General features: G+C 41.5%; 3 protein-coding genes and 2 pseudogenes across 6 annotated transcripts in view; 4 read left to right on the top strand and 1 right to left on the bottom strand.

Moving 5' to 3' along the window:
* wu:fj29h11 (protein NO VEIN) overlaps nucleotides 1-284 on the bottom strand; it is a 45,795-nt gene extending 45,511 nt beyond the window's left edge. For all 3 annotated transcript variants that reach the window (XM_030340358.1, XM_030340359.1, XM_030340360.1), the window contains exon 1: nucleotides 19-284. The gene's annotated coding sequence lies outside the window, so the exon portion shown is untranslated. The remainder of the gene's footprint in view (nucleotides 1-18) is intronic.
* A 274-nt stretch (nucleotides 285-558) lies between these two features.
* LOC115531232 (sulfotransferase family cytosolic 2B member 1) lies at nucleotides 559-5,208 on the top strand. Of its 2 annotated transcripts, none has more exons than XM_030340367.1 (7): nucleotides 559-819; nucleotides 1,290-1,430; nucleotides 3,493-3,704; nucleotides 3,871-3,997; nucleotides 4,160-4,254; nucleotides 4,602-4,789; nucleotides 4,886-5,208. In XM_030340367.1, the coding sequence occupies exons 2-7, from the start codon at nucleotides 1,292-1,294 to the stop codon at nucleotides 4,938-4,940; spliced, it is 816 nt and encodes a 271-aa protein (XP_030196227.1). In that variant the 5' UTR covers nucleotides 559-819; nucleotides 1,290-1,291; the 3' UTR covers nucleotides 4,941-5,208. The 2 variants fall into 2 exon arrangements, with proteins under 2 accessions (XP_030196227.1, XP_030196226.1); XM_030340366.1 differs by having other exon boundaries at nucleotides 614-819; nucleotides 4,602-4,782.
* Nucleotides 5,209-6,346: 1,138 nt separating this feature from the next.
* On the top strand, nucleotides 6,347-11,062 carry LOC115531231 (sulfotransferase family cytosolic 2B member 1-like). The gene is made up of 6 exons (XM_030340365.1): nucleotides 6,347-7,468; nucleotides 8,993-9,204; nucleotides 9,600-9,726; nucleotides 9,883-9,974; nucleotides 10,308-10,488; nucleotides 10,597-11,062. The coding sequence occupies exons 1-6, from the start codon at nucleotides 7,315-7,317 to the stop codon at nucleotides 10,704-10,706; spliced, it is 876 nt and encodes a 291-aa protein (XP_030196225.1). The 5' UTR covers nucleotides 6,347-7,314; the 3' UTR covers nucleotides 10,707-11,062.
* Nucleotides 11,063-11,201: 139 nt separating this feature from the next.
* On the top strand, nucleotides 11,202-23,171 carry LOC115531238 (sulfotransferase family cytosolic 2B member 1-like; annotated as a pseudogene).
* Nucleotides 11,790-14,138, top strand: LOC115531235 (sulfotransferase family cytosolic 2B member 1-like; annotated as a pseudogene).
* Nucleotides 23,172-23,368: the final 197 nt, after the last annotated feature.

Raw genomic sequence — 23,368 nt, 5'->3', positions numbered from 1 at the left:
GTGATGTATAATAACTACCATATAATGTGCTTATATGCTGTTCATTTCTCCATGTACATGTCGCCTCCGATGCTCACTCATCCCAAGACCCTTGGCAATAACATTCTCTGCAGCGTTCACAACATGTATTTGACATGAGCTGCACGTAAGCCCACTAGTAGCACACTTGCAGAGTGGTGTTGGTTTAATTCTGTGTAATATATGTAAGCCCCAGCACCGAAAAACACTTTTTGGTGAAACGGAAAGTAGAAACGGGAGCGTTGGCGGTAGAATATATGTAGCGCAGCGGTCACGTGCTCATCTGACGTCATTTGTATACTCTTCTAAGGCAGCATCTAGTGGACAAACTTGTTCACTTCGTCGATTCGTTAAATGTAGTGGAGCGCATAAGAAATATACAGAGTAGCCTATACTACGATTGGAGATTCCTGTGTTTTTTTTTTATCATTTGGTTATAATACGTTTAATTATATGTTTTGATTATGGGACCATCACATCAGTTAATGGGTGAAGCCAGAGTTACTTCTACTATTTACTCATGATGTTTTCAAATCTCTTTTTGAAATAAGTTCTCAATACATGTTTATCCATGCCTGTTATGATTAACCCCCCTCTAAGAACAAGTCAACTTTTCTGAAAGAACAACGAAATACATTTCCTCTAGGTCTACGGCGTTATAAAAGAATAACCAAAACAAATGACGAAACCTTTTCTGGGCAGACACCAGTCCCGCCCCTCTCTCTCTCGCCTCTCTATCATTTGGAGGATCCCGATCCCAGACTTTCGTCGTGAGAGGATAACGAGGCGTAGGCCTATCGGGTAGGCCATAACGTAATTCGGTAACACTTTATAATAAGGTGACATAATAAATAGCAAACTAGTCATTACCTAACCCTTTGTTAATATTTGTTAGTTGTTACTATGTCTATTTGGGACAAGTTAATAGTTTTTGTCCCACTGACCACAGAGTGTCGCTGGTTGGGGTGAGGGATAGGGTCGTGTGTTAGGTTTGGGTTAGGGCTATGCAAACAACTAATGTTTAATTAATGATGAAAAACTATTAACCTGTGCCAAATTGATATTTTAGTAGTAATTAACAAATATTGACAATGGGTTAGGTAATGACTAGTTTTCTATTTATGGCACCTTATTATAGAGTGTTACCTTCAATTACTTTAAGGGTTAATTAATTAATTTAACTTCAGCACTGTAGACCAAAGTCCGGATGGTTCAGAAAGTCTCGCACTGTCTTGCTTGTCAACTACCCGTCTTATCCATTCATGTTGCAGAAATGACAGAAGAAGAAATGTATGCCACGTACAAGGGTGTGTATTTGCCCAAAGTGGTTCACTCCTCAGAGAGCCTGAAATACTACGAGGAGTTCTCTTTTCGTCCAGATGACATTCTTATTGTAACTTATCCGAAGTCAGGTAAGAGTTTTCTGGTCACTCAGTGGAAGTAAATGGCAAATGGAAGCAAAAAATAATATTAATAGTTTTGCAAAATTAGTTTTAAAGTAGTATTTAGGTGGGACCTTTAAAAATATAAGTTGTTATAAATTGTCAACATTTATATATATTGTGATGTTGTTTTCACCGTGTTTAACATTCAAAAGCAAAGGTTAACATTCATTGAAATTCTTCCTGCAAATGCAGGAAGAATTCTTCCTGCAAATGCAGGAAGAATTTGTGTATGTGTTTGAACATGTAGTGTTAAATGTGTTAAACACTGTGAACAACAAGTATGGACATGGACATAGACTATGTGGAATAAACCACAATGGGGTCTCCCATTATTGGAAATAATTATTGGAAATAATGACCTGAATAAACAACAACAGATGATGCTAGTATGACACTTTAAGCATATTGTTGGATTTGTGGAGGTGTCCAGGTATTGCAAAGTAATACAAATGTGTGATTACACACACTGTAACGCAAGTGTTTGCTGTCCGTTCTTTGATGTCTCTTGCATTTCCACAACAAGACTGTAGTGGGGGTTATCTCAGCCATGGTTGAGAAAGAATTGGGGAAAAGGAACTTTGGCTTTGACTCCCTGAAGTACATGAACTGCGACATGCCACCGGTTGCCGCGAGGCACCACCGCTGTAAAGCACCACCGCCCGGCAGCGGGCAGCCGGCAGCCGGCAGCAGGCAGCGCACGGTTCAGTCTACTTTAGATTGATGTGGAAGTGGAAGAACCAGAGACGTCGGAGAAGCTGACGAAGTCGTTCGTGATTCATAATATCGTCTGGAGGCCCACACAGCTTTTGGCCGTGATAATATGTATTATATGATATAGATAACTATGTATTATATGATATTATTTAGATATAGAGCTCCAGGACTGTAACGTAAGTGTTCTACACTTCCTTGTTATTTGGATAACCGTTCTGCCTTTGGTGTTATGGCGCATAACACGTCGGACTCTCGTCTCTGGTATTTCTACAACGAGACTCGTATTGGGGGTTATCTCAGCCATGGTTGAGAATGAATTGGGGGAAAGGAACTTTGGCTTTGACTCCCTCAAGAACATGGACCACGACATGGAGGCGAAAGGGATTGTTGGCCGCAAATGTTTCCCGCTTGAGCCCGCTTCCCGCTGCCAAGGGACCGCTGCCGAGGGACCACCCCCATCCGGCGCTGCAGGAGGCGGAGGTGCCTAAGCGCTGCCCGGCAACAATCCCTTTCTCCTCCATGTCGCGGTTCAGTCTACTTCAGATTGATGTGGAAGTGGAAGAACCAGGAACGCAACGCGGTCATTTGAGATTCATAATATTGCTCTCACTCACTTTTGGCCGCGATATTATTGTGGCAACTATCAAAAGCAGAGGCGTGCTATATTCTTTCAGTGACATTATTGAAAAATCCCCAGTTCCCCATAACCACAACAAAGCTCAACGAGCACCCCGTAACCACAACAAAGCTCAACGTCTTTTTAACTCCTCCCCTAACTTCCGCACTGCAAAGCATGATGGGAACACATCAACCAATAGCAGTCGTATAACAAAACAACAAACATAACCCCGGCGCTACGTTATATATTATATAACATAGATATCTATGTATAATATGATATTATTTAGATAAAGAGCTCCAGGACTCCCGTGTGTTCTAGAATATTTACAGAACGCACACAGCTAAAGGCTGTGTGCGCCTCGCCATTGTGATACATCCACTGTAAACAGAGTGCATGGTACCGTGGCTGCAAGCTGCTCAGGGCCACACCCCCACCCTCCTCCTTGACCCGCCGCGCTCCTCCTCATTTGCATTATAGCTACAGACACCAAAACAGCGCATTTGCGGGAAGCTCAATGTGCGACTAGCTCGGAGTGGCTGTAACTCTGCACCACGGCTGAATTTCGGGAACGTCTTTGAATACTGTGTTAGTGGCCCACTAATACCTATATTAAAGCATCCATAAAATAGCATGTTGTGGGACCTTTAAAAAAGACAACTGCAACAGCAAAAACACCCTGCGTGATGCTTTCAGGGACAACATGGATGCAGGAGATAGTGCCTCTGATCATGAGCCAGGGAGACCCGGAACTGGTGGACACTGTGCCCAACTGGGACCGGGTACCCTGGTTGGAGGAAACAAGAGCATGCAACCTTAACCTGGACCAGAGACCGTCCCCACGCGTCTTCATTACTCACTTCCAGTACAACATGATGTCAACGGGCTTCTTCAAGGTCAAACCGAGGGTATGCTATGCAGCTTGGAGCCATACAGGTTCATTATGTCAAGATATAAACCAATGGAAATGTCCCACTCCCGCTTCTACTTTGCTACCCTACGGGACTTGATATGATAACTGTGCGTGTGCGTGTTTGTGTGTGTGTGTGTATGTGTGTTTTCTTTGTTATTTAGGTAATTTACGTGATGAGGAACCCGAGGGATGTATTCACTTCGTATTTTCACTTTAGTGGGATGGCCTCCTACCTTGTTACTCCAGGGACACAGACTGAATTTCTCCACAAATTCCTTGATGGAAAAGGTATAGAGTACCGTAAATGGATTGCTTGTGTATACCGTTTGTTCACTTTTACCCTTTGTGTTTGTTTTCACTGCGTGGTTAATTTTTTAATCCAGAGACGGGTATTCTATGTCTTTGGCCAGTTGCACAATCATATATGACTAATGTCTTCTCTAACCTCAGCAATTTTCGGCTCGTGGTTCGATCACGTGAAGGGCTGGATGTCTGCTGCAGAACAGCAGCACATCATGTACATCTCCTATGAAGAGATGATCCTGGTAAGAAGATGGCAAATAAAGCTGTATCTTGGATACTTAGATAACTAACTAACTTTAAATATAATGGGAGGAATTGCAAAACTCCCCTGGTTCATAGCGAATAGTGTAGCTCCTGTCCATATCCTTTGGCCAGATGACAATTAATTTTGGAAGTGTCGGTTTGTTTAAGTCAAGTAATCATTCTAGATAACAAAGGTCGATCTATAACCTATTTTGGCTGGGAGTGCCACAAAGAAATCTGAAGGATGCAAAGAGAGACAATGCTGATGAATGGAATCATGATGAGGATGATGATGATGATAATGAATACTCTAATAACTGTTCTTTGGTAACCTCTATTGCTGTAGGACCTGGAGGCCTCTGTGACCCGGATTGCTCAGTTCTTGGACACACCTCTGGATTCTGAGATGAAAAGGAAGATTGCAGAGCGATGTGTGTTTAAGAATATGAAAAAGAACAAAATGTCAAACTACTCCCTGGTCCCGAGTGAATTTATGGACCCGAATGTGTCAGAGTTCCTCCGGAAAGGTAAAGGGTTAGTAAGAGCAGAAACAAGCATTCAGCAAAATGGTTAAATATATCATTAGCCCTCAATACTATGACTGAATTCATCTGATCTTTTATTTTTCAGGTATTGCCGGAGACTGGAAGAATCATCTAACTGTAGCAGAGGCGGATTACTTTGATGAATTTTACCGAAAGAAAATGCAGGATGTAAAATACACATTTGTTTGGGATTAGAAATATATTTATTGTGTTATCTAAAATGGCCAAGGACAAAAGTAGCCAACCCATTGAACAGTGCTATCATTAATGATCACAATCAGAGTCTGAAATTTGTTTTTGTATATTCATTTGGTCTTGTCATCTTAGTTAGGCTTCTTCGGAACAGGTGTAACATAATAGCTATGTGTCTATACTAAAAAAGACATTTGAAATGACAAGTTAAAAGTAGGAATGTCTCAGTCTATCAAATGCATTAACCTTTTTCCATATTACCGGTAGTCATTGTGCTGTGCTGTGCTGTATTGATGTTTGAGAATGTGCTGCCGGATCTCCGCCACCAGATGGCGCCCGAGAGGGTAAAACCATGATACTGAGTCCATGATGCTGCGCGGAATTTGCCCACATTTAGCTCCTCCTCGATCTGCGAGCTGCAGTCAGGGGTTACTCGCTATGGTTGCGCCAGATGTTATAAACATTAAACGGTCACATAAATCATTACTATTTTTAGAAAATGTATGTTTGTTTCATATAATTGTATTGGAAGTCCTGGTTTTCACTAGGGTTGCTGCGGTGTGGACATTTTCACACCGAGTAATACACTCGTCTCAACACCGGTATTACCGAGTATAAACGGTATAAACTTTGAAACTAGGTCAACCGCCACACAAGCATCGGTTTTTAGACCCTTCTCGTCCTTCAGTTGCCGCCAACGTTCGAAAAGCAGTGCCTAGGATTATTCTTGATTTCAGTTTTTCTCTTTCAGCGTTTTTATTATCAATTACTCTCTGAAAAAGAGTTTTCCTTCTCTTTGCTGGTGGTGGTGGTGGGGATGGTGGCGTCTTGTCTGCCATGGAAATTGTCTTCTACTGCTAGGTCCAAATGTGGATTAACTAGTTCCAGTAGCCAGGGGCGGCCTTCCCTACAGGCGGGTTAGGCGGCCGCCTAGAGCGCCATCTAGAGGGGGAGCGCAAAATAGTGCGTCCAAAAAAAAAAAAAAAATTCTTATCGGCTACCCCCCCCCCGGTCAACAATCGCTCCATACCCCCCCCCCCCCCCCCCCCCAACAATCGCTGCATACCTCCCCCCCCCCCCCCCCCCCCCCCCTCAACAATCTCGCCTAGAGCGCCAAATGTGCTGGGGCCGCCCCTGCCAGTAGCTACCGCAGGATAACAACAAACAGGAGCTTGCTCTGGGTCACGAGCTCTGGGTCACGAGTACTGCACGAAGGGGTCGCGAGCGGGGGAGGGGGAGTGCAGTACGACCGTTTGATTGACGTACTTACTGTCCAATGCAACTCGGTGGCAATGGAAATGATTGGCTGGAGTTTTTCGAGCCCTGCCCGTTCCACAGATGATTGACTTGTTTAATTTTCATGTCAGTACTTCTAACTCAGTGGCTGTAAGCGGGCTATGATAAGGATTTCAAGTAATTTTGCAAAAATGGCCAAAAAAGCGAATTCCATACCCAACCTTTAAGATCCATTCAAATTCTTGAAATAAATTATATCTCACATATATGTTTCTTCCAAGTTTTTGGTCGATGACACATTCCATATCTGTAAATAAAAGGTTATAATCTGATAATAAAAACTTGGGTTTCAACTAATACATCACAAAGCACATAAATGCTTGATCAGATGAAACAGCACCACTTTGCACTTTTGCTTAACTTTTGTTAAAAAATATTCTTTCGAACTTAACTAATATTGTGAACCAGGTCAGATATACAATGAATGTGAATTGGTTTACGAAAGCGCAATGACAAGCACACGCTAGATAACCCATCGTGGCAAATCTTTAAGCTGCAGTTTAGCGCAGTGAATACTATATTATCATCAGACATGGGGAGATTCTCGTTTATACTACCTACTATAAAATGTTTTGTTTTATGTACTTTAAATGTTTGTTGTATGTTATATATTCTTATTCTTCAAGTGCTTTTCGAACACTTTGGAAAAGTGGTTTTTAATGTTGTAGTCAAACCTCTTCCTAGTGTATTTTCTAAAGACCTTGTGATGCATTCACGCCTCTTTCCACACGTGTTCTTTTTGAAAGCTGGAACATCTCGTACTAGTACTGAATGGCATCTCATTAGGTTGTAAAGCGGCCCTTCTGGTCTCTCTCTCTCCCCCAACATCTGAGGATGCGTGGCTGAGGCCCGTCCTGCTGCCTCTTTACCAGCCTCATACCAATCTTCAGAAGACAGAGACGCCTCTGGTCACTAGCACAACGTGATTGATTCAGTCATTTTATTAACCCTTCAGGACTGTAGATCAGCGACTAAATGCTTCAATAAAGTCTTTCACTGTATGCTTGTCAACTACCATTCCTATCCATGCAGGTTGCAGCTATGGCAGAAGAGGAGCTGTATATCGTGTACAAGGGTGTGTATTTGGTCAAACTGACCCATACCCCAGAGAGCCTGAAATACTACGAGGAGTTCTCTTTCCGTCCAGATGACATTCTGATTGTTACTTATCCCAAGTCAGGTAAGAGCATTCCTGGATACCCAATGGAAGTAAATGGCGGATGATTGATGCATCAAATAGTGAAAAGTAGTTTTGATAAATTAGTTTTAAAGTTGTATGCAGGTAGGAAGGTTTAATAATTAGTATTTATAAATTGTTATACATTCATGTATATTACGTGGTGGTCGTTTTCATCATGTTTAACATTCAAAAGCAAATGTTAACAGTTCAATAACCAACACAACACAATCAAACATGGCCGATAGCAAGAAAAAAATATCAAATTTAGTTTCATAGCCCATTTTCCTCCTTCCTGTTGTTCAGTTCCAGCTGCTCTGAGCGTAGTCTCCACGAAAAGGCTTTTGCATTTCAAATACAAAATATATAAGCCTTATTAGGCCTCTGCATGCGATCTAGATCGCATGCAGAGGCCTAATAAGGCTTATATATACCGCGGCCCGGGCAACGCGGACTCCACGAAAACAGCTGTTTTCGTGGAGTCCGCGTTGCCCGGGCCGCGGTGCCCGTGGTTCCCTGGCCATTCATTCGTTCACGGGGCATGGCGGGAGTCGCGGGAGACGCGGGAGTGATCGCGGTGCCCAAGGTCAAGGTGCCGGGCCGCATGGTGCCAACCTTTTCTTCCTCAACTCTTCTCTCTCAACTCTTCTCTCTCAACTCTTCTCTCTCTCTCTCTCTCTCAACTCTTCTCTCTCTCTCTCTCTCTCAACTCTTCTCTCTCTCTCTCTCTCTCTCAACTCTTCTCTCTCTCTCTCTCTCTCAACTCTTCTCTCTCTCTCTCTCTCTCAACTCTTCTCTCTCTCTCTCTCTCTCTCTCTCAACTCTTCTCTCTCTCTCTCTCTCTCAACTCTTCTCTCTCTCTCTCTCTCTCTCAACTCTTCTCTCTCTCTCTCTCTCTCTCAACTCTTCTCTCTCTCTCTCTCTCTCTCTCAACTCTTCTCTCTCTCTCTCTCTCTCTCAACTCTTCTCTCTCTCTCTCTCTCTCTCTCAACTCTTCTCTCTCTCTCTCTCTCTCTCTCTCTCTCTCTCTCTCTCTCTCTCTCTCTCTCTCTCTCTCTCTCTCTCTCTCTCTCTCTCTCTCTCTCTCTCTCTCTCTCTCTCTCTCTCTCTCTCTCTCTCTCTCTCTCTCTCTCTCTCTCTCTCTTTGGAAGTTGAATTGCATGTCATGAATATTCATTCATATTTTTTGCACCAAAACTGACTCAAGAGGCATTCATTGATATTAGTGACCAACGCAAAATCAATGAAAAATGATGCACTGACAACTTTAAGCAATATAACACGAATGTGAGTGGGGTTGTTAGTTTATTTGTATTTTTTTATTGGGGGGGGGGGCGCCAGAGGATCAGGGTAAGGTCAGGGGGGCGTTTGCTCAAAAAAGGTTGACAACCACTGGTATAAGCCAATACATCACAACCAAGTGATTGGTTGGCAAATAAAAGCACATGAATCAAATAAGACAACTGCAACAGGAAACACACAACAGCATCACAAACCCCACAATAACAACCTGCGTGATTCTTTCAGGGACAACATGGATGCAGGAGATAGTACCTCTGATCCTGAGCCAGGGAGACCCAGTAGTGGTGGACACTGTGCCCAACTGGGACCGGGTCCCCTGGTTGCACAATAACAAGGCCCGTCACCTTAACCTGGACCAGAGACCGTCCCCACGCGTCTTCATTACTCACTTCCAGTACAACATGATGTCAACAGGCTTCCTCAAGGTCCAACCCAGGGTACGCTTTGCTTAGCTTGGAGCCATACAGATTCATTATGGAAATAGCAAGGGGTATCTGTACTTTTACTCAAGGAAGCTGTGTATTCTGCCCGCCTCTGTAAATGTCCCTTAAAACTGCTATATAAAATTGTAAACTATTTGTATGCTCAATCTTTAAAATTTAGTCATTGAGCAGATTTTCTTGCCTGCTAGGTGAATTAGGATGAGCAACAATCAAAATGTTATTGCTGAGGTAAAGCCACGTGTGTGTGTGTGTGTGTGTGTGTGTGTGTGTGTGTGTGTGTGTGTGTGTGTGTGTGTGTGTGTGTGTGTGTGTGTGTGTGCGTACATGCGTGTGTGTGTGTGTGTGTGTGGGTGTGTGTGTGTGTGTTTGTGTTTTTCTTTTTTATTTAGGTAATTTATGTGATGAGGAACCCGAGAGATGTATTCACTTCTTGCTCTCACTTTAGTAGGATGGCCTCCTTCTTGGTTAGTCCAGGAACACAGACTGAATTTCTCAACAAATTTCTTGATGGAAAAGGTATACAGTATATGGATTGCTTGTGTATAGCGTTTGTTCACTTTTACCCTTTGTGTTTGTTTTCACTGCTTGGCCTAATATTTAATCCAGAGACAGGTATTCGGTCATCTTTGGCCATTGCACATTCACATAAACTTTTTTCATCTCTAACCTTAGTGATTTTTGGCTCTTGGTTCGATCACGTGAAGGGCTGGCTGTCTGCCACAGAACAGCACATCATGTACATCTCCTATGAAGAGATGATCCTGGTAGGAAGACTACAAATACAGCTAAAAAAAAAACCTGCATCATGTACACTATAACAATCTAGATCAATCTTAAAACTTAAAATGGTTCTATATCATACTAAGAAAATGAATAGTCATGACGCTTTTAACCCATCACTCTATGTAGAACCTCTAAGGTTTAGTTTTTTGAACCCCAGAAGGGTGAGATATCAAAGGTCTGTATCGAACCTACATAGGCTGGGAGTGGCAAAAATAAACCAGAATGATGCAAAGAGAGACGATGCTAATGATTATTTAGGATGATGATGATGATGGATACTCTAGTAACTGTGCTTTGGTAACCTGTTGCTGTAGGACCTGGAGGCCTCTGTGACACGGATGGCTCAGTTCTTGGACACACCTCTGGATTCTGAGATGATAAGGAAGATTACCGATCGATGTGTGTTTAAGAATATGAAAAAGAACAAAATGTCGAACTACTCCCTGGTCCCCAATACAATTATGGACCAGAATGTATCAGAGTTCCTTAGGAAAGGTAAGGGATTACTAAGAACAGAATCCCACATTTAACAGTATGGTGAATCATATCATTAGTCCTATGTATATGACTTCTTCATCATTCATCTGATCTTTTCTTTTTCAGGTATTGCTGGAGACTGGAAGGATCATCTAACTGTAGCAGAGGCGGAACACTTTGATGCATTTTACCAAAAGAAAATGCAGGATGTAAAATACAATTTTTTTTGGGATTAGAAAATATAATTATTGTGTTTTCTATCATGGCCTGGGGCAAAGTAGCCAACCAATTGTTAAAGTGCTGTTACTAATGGCCATGATTCATCATGATTTAGAACCACAATCAGAGTCTGAAATTTATATTTCTAATGTTATTTTGTCTCGTTAACTTAGTATGAGCAGGTGTAACGTAACATGTGTAACAAAGCAGCTTAATAACGATGAGGGATAAATTCAGTTTTTTCTCTCTAAGAAATGTGTTAATTTGCTGAGACTAGCTCAGAGAAGATTTGAATGACTTGCCTTCATGAATACAGACTGGGATTTCATTCAAATCCCTTCAAATTCGTGAAATAAATTATATCTCACCTATATTAATGTGTCTGTTCCTGGTTGTGGGTGAGGGAAACATTCTATAGCAAAAAAAAAATGCTTGATCCGATGAAGCAGCACCACTTTGCACGTTTGCTAATTTTATTGCGAATCATATCTCTTAGGTGTAGGTTAGCGCAGTAAATACTATATAATAATTACAAATGATGAGATACTCCTTTATATGCCTTCACATTAGGGGCACTATGCAACAGCATAGTCTGCGGCAAGAAATGGCCCTGCTTGTACCTTTGCCTTACCTTCCGTTTAGCAAATATTTTGCACCAAATCAAATGTTTTTGTCTGATAAATGGCTTGGTTCCAGGCTAACAAATCTTTATTTAACGATTCTTCGAAAGGTCAATAGAGAAAAAAAAATTGAAAAAAAGGGGGCATCACTATTCAGTCGCCTTTTGAAAGGCGCCTCTAAATTAAATGTATTATAATTATTATTATGAACCCTGACCCTAACCCTATTCTAATAATACCCAACAATTAAATTATTTACCCCCAAAAAATCGTCAGAAACCTGTTGGTAGAACAGCTATAAATTAGGCCTGCATAAAATAGGGTTGAACTTCACCGACCATGCACACCTAGAAGTAATAGAACAGCATGTAATTCCTTTATTATTTACTTTTGTTAACCTTCATTGATTCAGGACTGTAGAGCAAAGTCTGAATGCTTCTATGTGTGTTTCACTTGTCAACTATCATTCCAATCATACAGGTTGCAGATATGACAGAAGAAGACCTGTATACCGTGTACAAGGGCGTATTTTTATTCAAAAAAATTCATGCCCAAAAGAGCCTGAAATATTACGAGGAGTTCTCTTTCGTCCAGATGACATTCTGATTGTTACTTATCCCAAGTCAGGTAAGAGTTTTCTTGGTCACGCAGTGGAAGTAAATGACAAATGATGGATTCAACTAATAATAATAATTAGTTTTGCTAAACTAGTTTCAAAGTAGTATGTAGGTGGAAAGTTAAATAATAACTTGTAACATCAAGTATGGACATGGAGATAGTATGTGTAATAAGCACTTGCTATTATTACACATACTTTATCACACACTACCTTTTCTTGACGGACCTGCGCATATTGTTGGATTTGTGGAGGTGTCCACGTGCTGAAGAGTAATCAACATAATAGTCATACCCTTGGAACAATATTGACCGATATTGATCAGCACTGATTTATACTGTGGTATGGATTTCACAATTATGATACAATTTTGTGCTGATCGTGCTGAAGAGTAATCAACATAATAGTCATACCCTTGGAACAATATTGACCAATATTGATCAGCACTGATTTATACTGTGGTATGGATTTTACAATTATGATACAATTTTTTTGATATCACAACCAGTTGGCATAAAATAAGCGCATGAATCAAATAAGACGACTGCAACAGGAAGTACACAACAGCACCACAAACCCCAAAATAACACCCTGTGTGATGCTTTCAGGGACAGTATGGATGCAGGAGATAGTACCCCTGATCCTGAGCCAGGGAGACCCAGTAGTGGTGGACACTGTGCCCAACTGGGACCGGGTCCCCTGGTTGGAGGCCAGAGCATATATCCAAAACCTGGACCAGAGACCGTCCCCACGTGTCTTCATTACTCACTTCCAGTACAACATGATGCCAACAGGCTTCCTCAAGGTCAAACCGAGGGTATGCTATACAGCTTGGAGCCATAGAGGATGAGTAACAATCAAAATGTTATTGCTGAGGTAAAGCCACGTTTGTGTGTGTGTGTGTGTGTGTGTGTGTGTGTGTGTGTGTGTGTGTGTGTGTGTGTGTGTGTGTGTGTGTGTGTGTGTGTTTTTCTTTTTTATTTAGGTAATTTATGTGATGAGGAACCCGAGAGATGTATTCACTTCCTACTTGCACTTTAGTAGGATGGCCTCCTACTTGGTTAGTCCAGGAACACAGACTGAATTTCTCAACAAATTTCTTGATGGAAAAGGTATACAGTATATGGATTGCTTGAGTATAGCGTTTGCTCACTTTTACCCTTTGTGTTTGTTTTCACTGCTTGGCTTAATATTTAATCCAGAGACAGGTATTCGTCGACTTTGGCCATTGCACATTCACATAAACTTTTTTTCATCTCTAACCTTAGTGATTTTTGGCTCGTGGTTCGATCACGTGAAGGGCTGGCTGTCTGCCACAGAACAGCACATCATGTACATCTCCTATGAAGAGATGATCCTGGTAGGAAGACTGCAAATACAGCTCTGTTAATCATGTACATTATAAGAATCTAGATCAATCTTAAAACTTAAACTGGTTATATTTAATGCTACTAATAATAATCATGACACTTATAACACATATTTAGATTATATATTGATATATTCATACAGGTGAAGATGGGGATGATGATGATAATTAACTGTGCTTTGGTAACCTCTGTTGCTGTAGGATCTGGAGGCCTCTGTGACCCGGATGGCTCAGTTCTTGGACACACCTCTGGATTCTGAGATGATAAGGAAGATTACCGATCGATGTGTGTTTAAGAATATGAAAAAGAACAAGATGTCGAACTACTCCCTGATGCCAAGTACAATGATGGACCAGAATGTGTCAGAGTTCCTCAGGAAAGGTAAGGGATTACTAAGAGCAGAAACGCACATTTATGGTTGATCTTATCATTAGTCCTCAATACTTTTTCATCATTTATCATATATCTTCTTTTTCAGGTATTGCTGGAGACTGGAAGAATCATCTAACTGCAGCAGAAGCGGAAAACTTTGATGAATTTTACCGAAAGCAAATGAAGGATGTAAAATACACATTTGTTTGGGATTAGTTTTGTGTGTTCTATCATGTCCTGGGACAAAGCCAACCCATTGTAAAAGTACTATTCCTAACGGCCATGATTCATCATGATTTAAAATCACAATCAGCCTTTCTTAGACGGAGACGATCTTGACAGAAAACGCAAAAGTGGCGTTGTGTTCTCAGTTTTTATTCAGCGTTTAACAGGCACTGTTCAACAGGCCCACCCAAAACTTTTCTGAAAAAATAAATAAATAAAATAATATATAATATATTTTTAATTTATTGCACGGCTCTTTTCAGTGCTGTTGAACAAAAGTGTTAAGGGAAGTGTTTTTCCCTCTGAATCACGTCTGTGATATCACTCCGCATGTAGTTAGGTAATTCATCAACCCCAGCGTATTCGGTTGCTAAGCAACGTAAACGTCTTATGCGGACTATTTCTCTGCTGATCAACACTGCGAATTGTAATTATAAAAAGATCCATCTTGTGAAGTTATTTTTTCGCTTTGGCAACATAGCCGTGTAATAAGCGGCTTTTAAATGTGCAAAAATTGTCTTGGAAAGCATGTTGGAATCTGCAGTGGGCTTATAACACATGCATGGTTTCTATTGTAATTGTTCTGGCTGTTTTTCTAGTAAACAATATGAGGAGAAGCTATGCTGTGAATTAGTTAGTCTTAGATAAACCCTTACTTATTTTTAGGTAGATATACATTTTAAATTGATGATGGTGAGTGACTGAACTAGTGACTCATGAATAGTGAGAGGGATAGAGAGTGAGTGAGTGAGTGAGTGAGTGAGTGAGTGAGTGAGTGAGTGAGTGAGTGAGTGAGTGAGTGAGTGAGTGAGTGAGTCAGTGAGTGAGTCAGTGAGTGAGTGAGTGAGGAGCATTATAACATCTTCCATATGCATTTAAATGAGGCCAAATGTTTATTTTGAATGTTGATGTTTATAGATTGATCGATAACGTTCATAGCAATACAGTTCATAGTTCACAGCTTATGATTATATTAATGTATTATTTTGAGCATTACGGTGTTCAAGATGCTTTCACTCAAATGGTGGAAAATATTGGAGGCATCTCAGCCAAACTGTTGGAACATTGGTAGAGCATATTGGAGAGAGAGGCATCAGGGGAAGGCTCCGGGCCCTGTCCAATATGTTATTCCCATCACCTTCGATTAGAAGGTCCCGGGTTGACAAACACTCAGACAGACATCCATCTATAGTCAATAGTCACGTTTCCATCTAAAAGGTGAAGCGAATCTTTAAAAAGTTCGCAAAAAAGAAATTCGAATTAGGTGCGTTTCCATACTGCGGTCAAGCCAGCCAACCCAGTTTTTTGCTGTACCTGTTTATACTAACTATTACGGTAATAGCGTCTCTGAACTAGTTTCAAATTAAAAGCATTCGTCGGGTACATACCAAAGGACAGTCAATAAAAGCAAATGCTATCAAAGGAAATGTACGGCCGTTTTGATATTTATTTTCAAAATAAAAGCCCACCAAAAATTCAAATATGAGACATATTACATATGAATTCGGATTCGTTTTAAAAGGAAATGCCCTGTTATCCCAGACTCATTCCACTTCAGGATTATAGTTCACGACCCCATTGGGTCACCCAAGAAGTTTCAGGACATTCTGTCTGGGTTATGCAGATCAGATCACCTTTCATACACTTTTCGAATAAGTTTCTGTGCAGTGATCAAGGCTTGTAAGAACCTATAATGTTACCTTATTACAATTGGTTCATTACAGTTTATTTTTCTCCATAAGGTAATAAGTGTTATTAGATTTATGTTCTATGAATACATTGTTAGGATTGTGAAAAGATCAATTATGTTTTTCACAACTGGACTGACTGCATTTTAGTATAAATATATCTATATATATATATTTTTTTTTTTATAATTTCTTTATATAATGCATAATTGTTTGAAAAAAGATTTTCAAAATGATTTTATATGATACTTAAATTCAGTTTTCTCTTCAGATTGTGGACAGATACATATGTAGCCTATAAATTCTCTTATTATTAAGCACCGGGTTGCTCTCACACACGCACACGCACACACACACACACACACACACACACACACACACACACACACCTCTACAGCAAGCTCTTGAATTTAATCGATTTAAACTTCCGCTCCTTATTCATCATATTTTAGCATTGTGGAAGAGGCCACACGTGTCATTCTAATGTTTGGAAATGTATCTCTTAAATAATTAGCCTATAGGTCTTATAAATTAGTTTTGGATGTGTACTGCGCATCTCACTTTCTCAAGGGGGCGTGAACCCGTAAAGGCCAAAGAGCTCACCCAGAGTTATAGAGTGGCGAAGTCACGCCCCTTCCGGTAGAGCTCATGGGACCTATGAGATCGAAAAATATGAATGGTGTCAATGGAGAGAAAATAATTAATTTCTGGTCCCAGTCTTTATATGCCCTGGATTACACATATGTTATTTGTGGATTTAAATGATAATTTTTCATGCAAAGAAACCTAAAAAATTTCATGAAGAAGTTTGATAATTTTAGGTTTTATGTGAGGCCGCTTTGTGAACTACAGCTCTTCGTGCTCTCGACGCATATGATATACGTCACCACACCCGCACTTGGAACTTGGCACAGAGATGGCACATAGAGAGCGCACATAACTAAAACTTTCCACATGCCTCGAATTATAGTGGTTTTCACTTCTTTCTATGCTTTTATCCTCGCCTTGAAAAAAAGTGGTGAAGTGGAGCAGAGAGATCGCCTCACGCTCTCACGCATTCGGCGTGAGACACACGCAATCCAACCCATGCACACGCTCACACGCCACACTTCGTATTTCTCATGCAGAAAAATTGCCAGTATAGCGCCCACCAATTTGCGCCGCTATTTAACAGTGGAACAGGTAGGAATCAAATGGGTTCCCCGTACGTAGGGTAACCAGACGTCCTCTTTTGCCCGGACAAGCCCTCTTTTTGAGACATAAAAAAAAAAAAAGTGTCCGGGAGGAATTTCAAAATCGTACTGGATTTCATCACAAAGCCTCATGCATGTTCACATTGAATTTGCGTTGCGTTTCTCTGGGTCTTTCACAAACTAGTGAGGCTACACCCTCCCCTACTCAGTTCTGTTCACTTTGCATTGGTGGAAGTGAGGGGGAGTGGTTGAGTAGAGCCTTCAGATTGGACGGTTTGACTTTAGAGTTACCGTCATGTTTTGTATTTCTTTTTTTTACCATTATTGTTTCATAGGGACAAACATTAACAAATTTCTCCTACAGGGGATTGATGAAGTTCTATCTATTGAACAGAAAGAAACACTTGTTCATACTTTGCACACTTTACCACAGCATTGGCCTACTGAATGCGACAGATATATTTTAAGCATTGGACTGAATGCCACATAAATATAAATGTATGTTTTTGCACGTTTGCAATGTTTAAAATTTCAGAGAAAATTATATGCCTCTACTGGTGTTGCTTAGGCCTATAGCCTTTTTTGAGGCAGTGTTGTTTCTGAATATTAGTGTTAAGGGCCAATTATGCTTACTATCATACTATCATATCATGCTCACTACTGGTACTGTACCCCCCACTCTCAAGCTGGCTGCCATCACTCCCATCCTGAAAAAACCTGGTGCTGACCCAACTGACCTTAACCATTTCCGGCCCATCTCCAATCTCCCTTTCATCTCCAAAACACTTGAAAGGGTGGTTGCCGCACAACTACAGTCCCACCTCGACACAAACAATCTCCACGAACCGTTCCAATCTGGCTTCCGTCCAAAACACAGCACTGAAACAGCCCTAGTCAAAATCACCAACGACCTCCTCCTTGCAGCCGACTCTGGATTACTCACCATTCTCATCCTCCTCGATCTCAGCGCAGCATTCGACACCATCTCCCACCCTCTGCTCCTTGGACCGCCTGGCTGGCATTGGGATCACTGGTGCTGCACTCTCCTGGTTTACATCCTACCTCACCGGCCGTCAACAATTTGTTCAACTAAGCAACCACAAGTCTGGGTGTTCAGATGTCTCACTGGGTGTCCCCCAGGGGTCAGTCTTGGGTCCACTCCTGTTCACCACTTACCTCCTCCCGCTGGGCACACTCCTCCGTCACCATGGGGTCCATTTTCACTGCTACGCTGACGACACACAGGTCTACATCTCCACCAAACACCCACCGCTGCCATCCCCCCCACCTCCCTCATCACGTGCCTGGAAGAGATCCGGAGCTGGTTGAGCAGGAACTTCCTGAAACTCAATGGAAACAAAACCGAGGCCCTGCTCATCGGATCCAAATCCATCCTCACTAAATCACAACACACCCCATCACCCGGACTGCATTCTTCCACCTCCGCAACATCGCCAGACTCCGCCCATCACTGACCCAATCCAGCACTGAAATCCTAGTTCACTCATTTGTCACATCACGCATAGACTACTGCAACGCCCTCCTCACCGGACTCCCCACCAAACTCATCAACAGACTGCAGATCATTCAGAACTCAGCCGCCCGGATCATCACCCGCACCAAATCATTTGACCACATCACCCCTGTCCTCATCCAACTTCACTGGCTCCCAGTACACTACCGCAACCAATACAAAACCCTACTCCTCACCTACAAAGCTCTCCACAACCTAGCCCCCAGTTACCTCTGCGACCTCCTCCAAGAATACGCTCCCTCCCGCTCCCTCCGCTCAACCTCTGCTGGACTACTATGTATCCCCACATCACGACTCACTACAATGGGTGCCCGGTCATTCAGCTGTTCAGCACCCAGGCTCTGGAACTCCCTCCCCCCACACATAAAACAGTCAGACACCATTACAACCTTCAAGTCACAACTCAAAACTCACCTGTTCAAACTTGCACACAACGTCTAACTGATCACTGTTTTGATTGTTTGTTTGTTTTGTTTTGTCTTGTTTTTGTTTTATTTATTTTTTTATTTATTATGTTTATTTATTTATTTTTTTTCCACAATGTCTTGTTCTTTTAAACGATTTATGATGACCATATGCTCTGTAAGGTGACCTTGGGTGTCTTGAAAGGCGCCTCTAAATTAAATGTATTATTATTATTATTATTATACATTAGTCAACATGTCTCTGGACACATTGTATGCAGTCACATGTTAATATCCCCCCCCCGACAAAACCTCACTCTGAACTCAGTTCAAAACTTGAGAGCCCTGCAATTTGACTGGAATTACTTAGGTGTACATATATCAGGGATTAATGGACACGGTATAATTAAAGGATATACAAACATAGACATCTGTCCATGTATACAAACGCTTAAAAATATATAGATATTGACGATACCAATTGATGTCGGCAGGGTTGCTATGGCCGGTCGTTATGCGGAAATTGGAAGGACGTTGTCCTGTGTGTTCGCTACGTCACAGCTGTTTCGAAAAGTGTGCTTCCATCTCCCATTTTGCAACCCAACTACCCAACTTCTGCGAATAAGAGGATTTTTATGGGTGTCTTGAAAGGCGCCTCTAAATTAAATGTATTATTATTATTACTGATTCGATACTTCAAAATTTGCGTAAAATCAGGGGGATGGAAACGCAGCTAATGACATCAGTCTATTGCTCAGTAAACTTAGATTATAAGTAGGCTATAAGTAAGGTTGACTTTAAGTACAAACCATACAAGATAAGTATTGTCCCAAATGTTAAACATTATTGATATTACCTATCTTTCCTTGGTCAACAAGTGCCTGCACTCTGAGGGACATCATCATGTGTCCCTCATCCACGTGTTACAAAAGATGAACCCCCAGCCGCCTCATTTACGTATAAGTGGCCCCTCAAAGACGGCTGGCTCACGTCACGGTGAGAGGAAACGCCCTCCAGTGGTTTCTCGTCTGTGGCTTTAGAATGTATATTCTGTAGGCTTCAAGTTAGCGTTAAATAAACTAATCCATACCCTGGTTAAAATCAGACACTACCAGCTTTAGGATTATGACTGTATATGCCACAGACAAATAAAGTGGCATTGTTAACTATTACAAATGCATATTTCACTGTTTAAATTAATATTGCTTTCCCAGGGCTCATCTCTTAAACCCCTGTGGTAAGTCATGGTGATTTAAGATCAGGTTAATAAACAAGGCGATGAATGGATTTTAATGAAAGACCTCACTTAATATAATTAATGTATAATATAACTTCATGCCAATCATTGATTCAGGACTGTAGAGCAAAGTCTGAATGCTTCTATGTCTTTCACTTGTCAACTACCATTCCTGTCATACAGGTTGCAGATATGACAGAAGAAGAGCTGTATACCGTGTACAAGGGCGTATATTTAATCAAAAAAATTCATAACCAAGAGAGCCTGAAATACTACGAGGAGTTCTCTTTTCGTCCCGATGACATTCTGATTGTTACTTATCCCAAGTCAGGTAAGAGTTTTCCTGGTCACGCAGTGGAAGTAAATGACGTATGATGGATTCAACTAATAATAATAATTAGTTTTGCTAAACTAGCTTCAAAGAAAGTAGTATGTAGGTGGAAAGTTTGATAATAACTTGTAACATCAAGTATGGACATGGACATAGACTATGTGTAATAAACACTTGCTATTATTACACATACTTTATTACACACTACTTTTTCTTGATGGATCTGCGCATATTGTTGGATTTGTGGAGGTGTCCACGTGCAGAAGAGTAATCGAAATAATAGTCATACCCTTGGAACCATATTGACCAATATTGATCAGCACTGATTTATACTGTGGTATGAATTTTATAATTATGATACAATTTTTTTGATATCACAACCAGTTGGCAAAAAATAAGCACATGAATCAAAAAAGACGAATGCAGGAAGGAACAGGAAGTACACAACAGCACCACAAACCCCACAATAACACCCTGCGTGATGCTTTCAGGGACAGTATGGATGCAGGAGATAGTACCCCTGATCCTGAGCCAGGGAGACCCAGTAGTGGTGGACACTGTGCCCAACTGGGACGGGGTCCCCTGGTTGGAGTCCAGAGCATTTATCTATAACCTGGACCAGAGACCGTCCCCACGGGTCTTCGTTACTCACTTCCAGTACAACATGATGTCAACGGGCTTCGTTAAGGTCAAACCGAGGGTATGCTATACAGATTGGAGCCATAGAGGTTCATTATGGGAAGATATAAACCAATGGAAATGTCCCTGTAAACTGCTATTTTTAAATGTTGAACTATTTGTATGCTCAGACTATAATTTAGTCATTGAGCAGATGTTCTTGCCTGCTAGGTGAATTGGGATGAGTAACAATCAAAATGTTATGCTGAGGTAAAGCCAAGTGTGTGTGTGTGTGTGTGTGTGTGTGTGTGTGTGTGTGTGTGTGTGTGTGTGTGTGTGTGTGTGTGTGTGTGTGTGTGTGTGTTTGCGTGTGTGTGCGTGCGTGCGTGCGTGTGTGTGTGTTTTTCTTTGTAATTTAGGTAATTTATGTGATGAGGAACCCGAGATGTATTCACTTCCTACTCACACTTTAGTAGGATGGCCTCCTTCTTGGTTATTCCAGGAACACAGACTGAATTTCTCAACAAATTTCTTGATGGAAAAGGTATACAGTATATTGATTGCTTGTGTATAGCGTTTGTTCACTTTTACCCTTTGTGTTTGTTTTCACTGCTTGGCTTAATATTTAATCCAGAGAGAGGTATTCGGTCGACTTTGGCCATTGCACATTCACATAAGCTTTTTTTCATCTCTAACCTTAGCGATTTTTGGCTCGTGGTTCGATCACGTGAAGGGCTGGCTGTCTGCCACAGAACAGCACATCATGTACATCTCCTATGAAGAGATGATCCTGGTAGGAAGACTGCAAATACAGCTCCGTTAATCATGTACATTATAACAATCTAGATCAATCTTAAAACTTAAACTGGTTATATTTAATACTAATAATAATAATCGTGACACTTATAACACATATTTATAGATTATATATTTATATATTCATATAGATGATGATGATGATAATGAATACTCTAGTAACTGTGCTTTGGTAACCTCTGTTGCTGTAGGATCTGGAGGCCTCTGTGACCCGGATGGCTCAGTTCTTGAACACACCTCTGGATTCTGAGATGATAAGGAAGATTACCGATCGATGTGTGTTTAAGAATATGAAAAAGAACAAAATGTCGAACTACTCCCTGATGCCAAGTACAATGATGGACCAGAATGTGTCAGAGTTCCTCAGGAAAGGTAAGGGATTACTATGAGCAGAAACACACATTTATGGTTGATCTTATCATTAGTCCTCAATACTCCTTTATCATTTATCATATATCTTCTTTTTCAGGTATTGCTGGAGACTGGAAGAATCATCTAACTGCAGCAGAAGCGTAATACTTAGATGAATTTTACCGAAAGCAAATGCAAGATGTAAAATACACATTTGTTTGGGATTATTTTTGTGTGTTCTATCATGTCCTGGGGCAAAGCCAACCCATTGTAAAAGTACTATTCCTAATGGCCATGATTCATCATGATTTAAAATCACAATCAGCATCTCAGGCTCAATTTAGAAAGAGACGAACTTGACAGAAAACGCAAAAGTGGCGTTGCGTTCTCACTTTTTATTACTCAAATAGACAAGCGTCTTTGGGTGGAACTCTGCGCACATACGGTGATGCAAAAGTGTGTGAAATTCGATGTAGTATGCATGCCAGGTGGCTTGTTTGCCTGAACTGCAAATGGATGGGACATAAACGTGTACCGACGAGAGCCAGAGTGAGCAGATCAGAGCCCACTTTTGCGTTGTGTGACGCATACCGAGAGGCCAGATATGTCCTTGCCGACTAGGGAGGCGACCGGCTCATGTGAGGAGCCATTCATTCACGCATCAATTCTAGCGATAACAGCAGGCCAGGTGTTGAAACCCAGACGCTCGAGGCCACAAAAACAAGCGGCATGCCCGCACAAAGCCACAAGAGGTCAGGACCAAGCCAGAAAAACCAAGTTGTAATGCACACACAAAGCCACAAGTGGTCAGGACCAAGCCACAAACCAAGTTGGGACCAGGGGACAAGGGACCAGCACCGATTACACATACGGGTATCCCGGAGGCGGGAGCTCAGCACCATGTTTAGCCAAACAGAGAACATCACGGAGGCCACGCCTGCCCATTATTCTAGTCACAACACATAGCCCAACAGATCAGAATGTTCCAGGCAGGGCATCCACGGATGCCCAGCTAAGCGTATCTCCACGCGTGGCTATACAATTCCCATCCTTCTGCTTCATAGATATCATACCGGACCTTTACCAAATAAAGTTATTCACAAGCGATCCTGACTTGGCAACCTTTTCTAAAAGAACCCGGCAGTTGTTTAGCCTGGCTCCGCCCACCTAAGTACTTCCGCTCAATTTGAATTTCCCTTCAGTACTAGGTCTGGACCTGCTGTATGTAATTTGGTTTTCTGCGCTACCACAGTGTGCGCCCAATCAGCGAACAGAGGGCGTGTCTGAGAACAATGACTAGTCCC

Source organism: Gadus morhua, chromosome 18 (genome assembly GCF_902167405.1).
Source record: "Gadus morhua chromosome 18, gadMor3.0, whole genome shotgun sequence".
Lineage (NCBI taxonomy): Eukaryota > Metazoa > Chordata > Actinopteri > Gadiformes > Gadidae > Gadus > Gadus morhua.
Note: the sequence above shows the minus strand (reverse complement) of the source record. Positions and strands in the feature narration are given on the sequence as shown.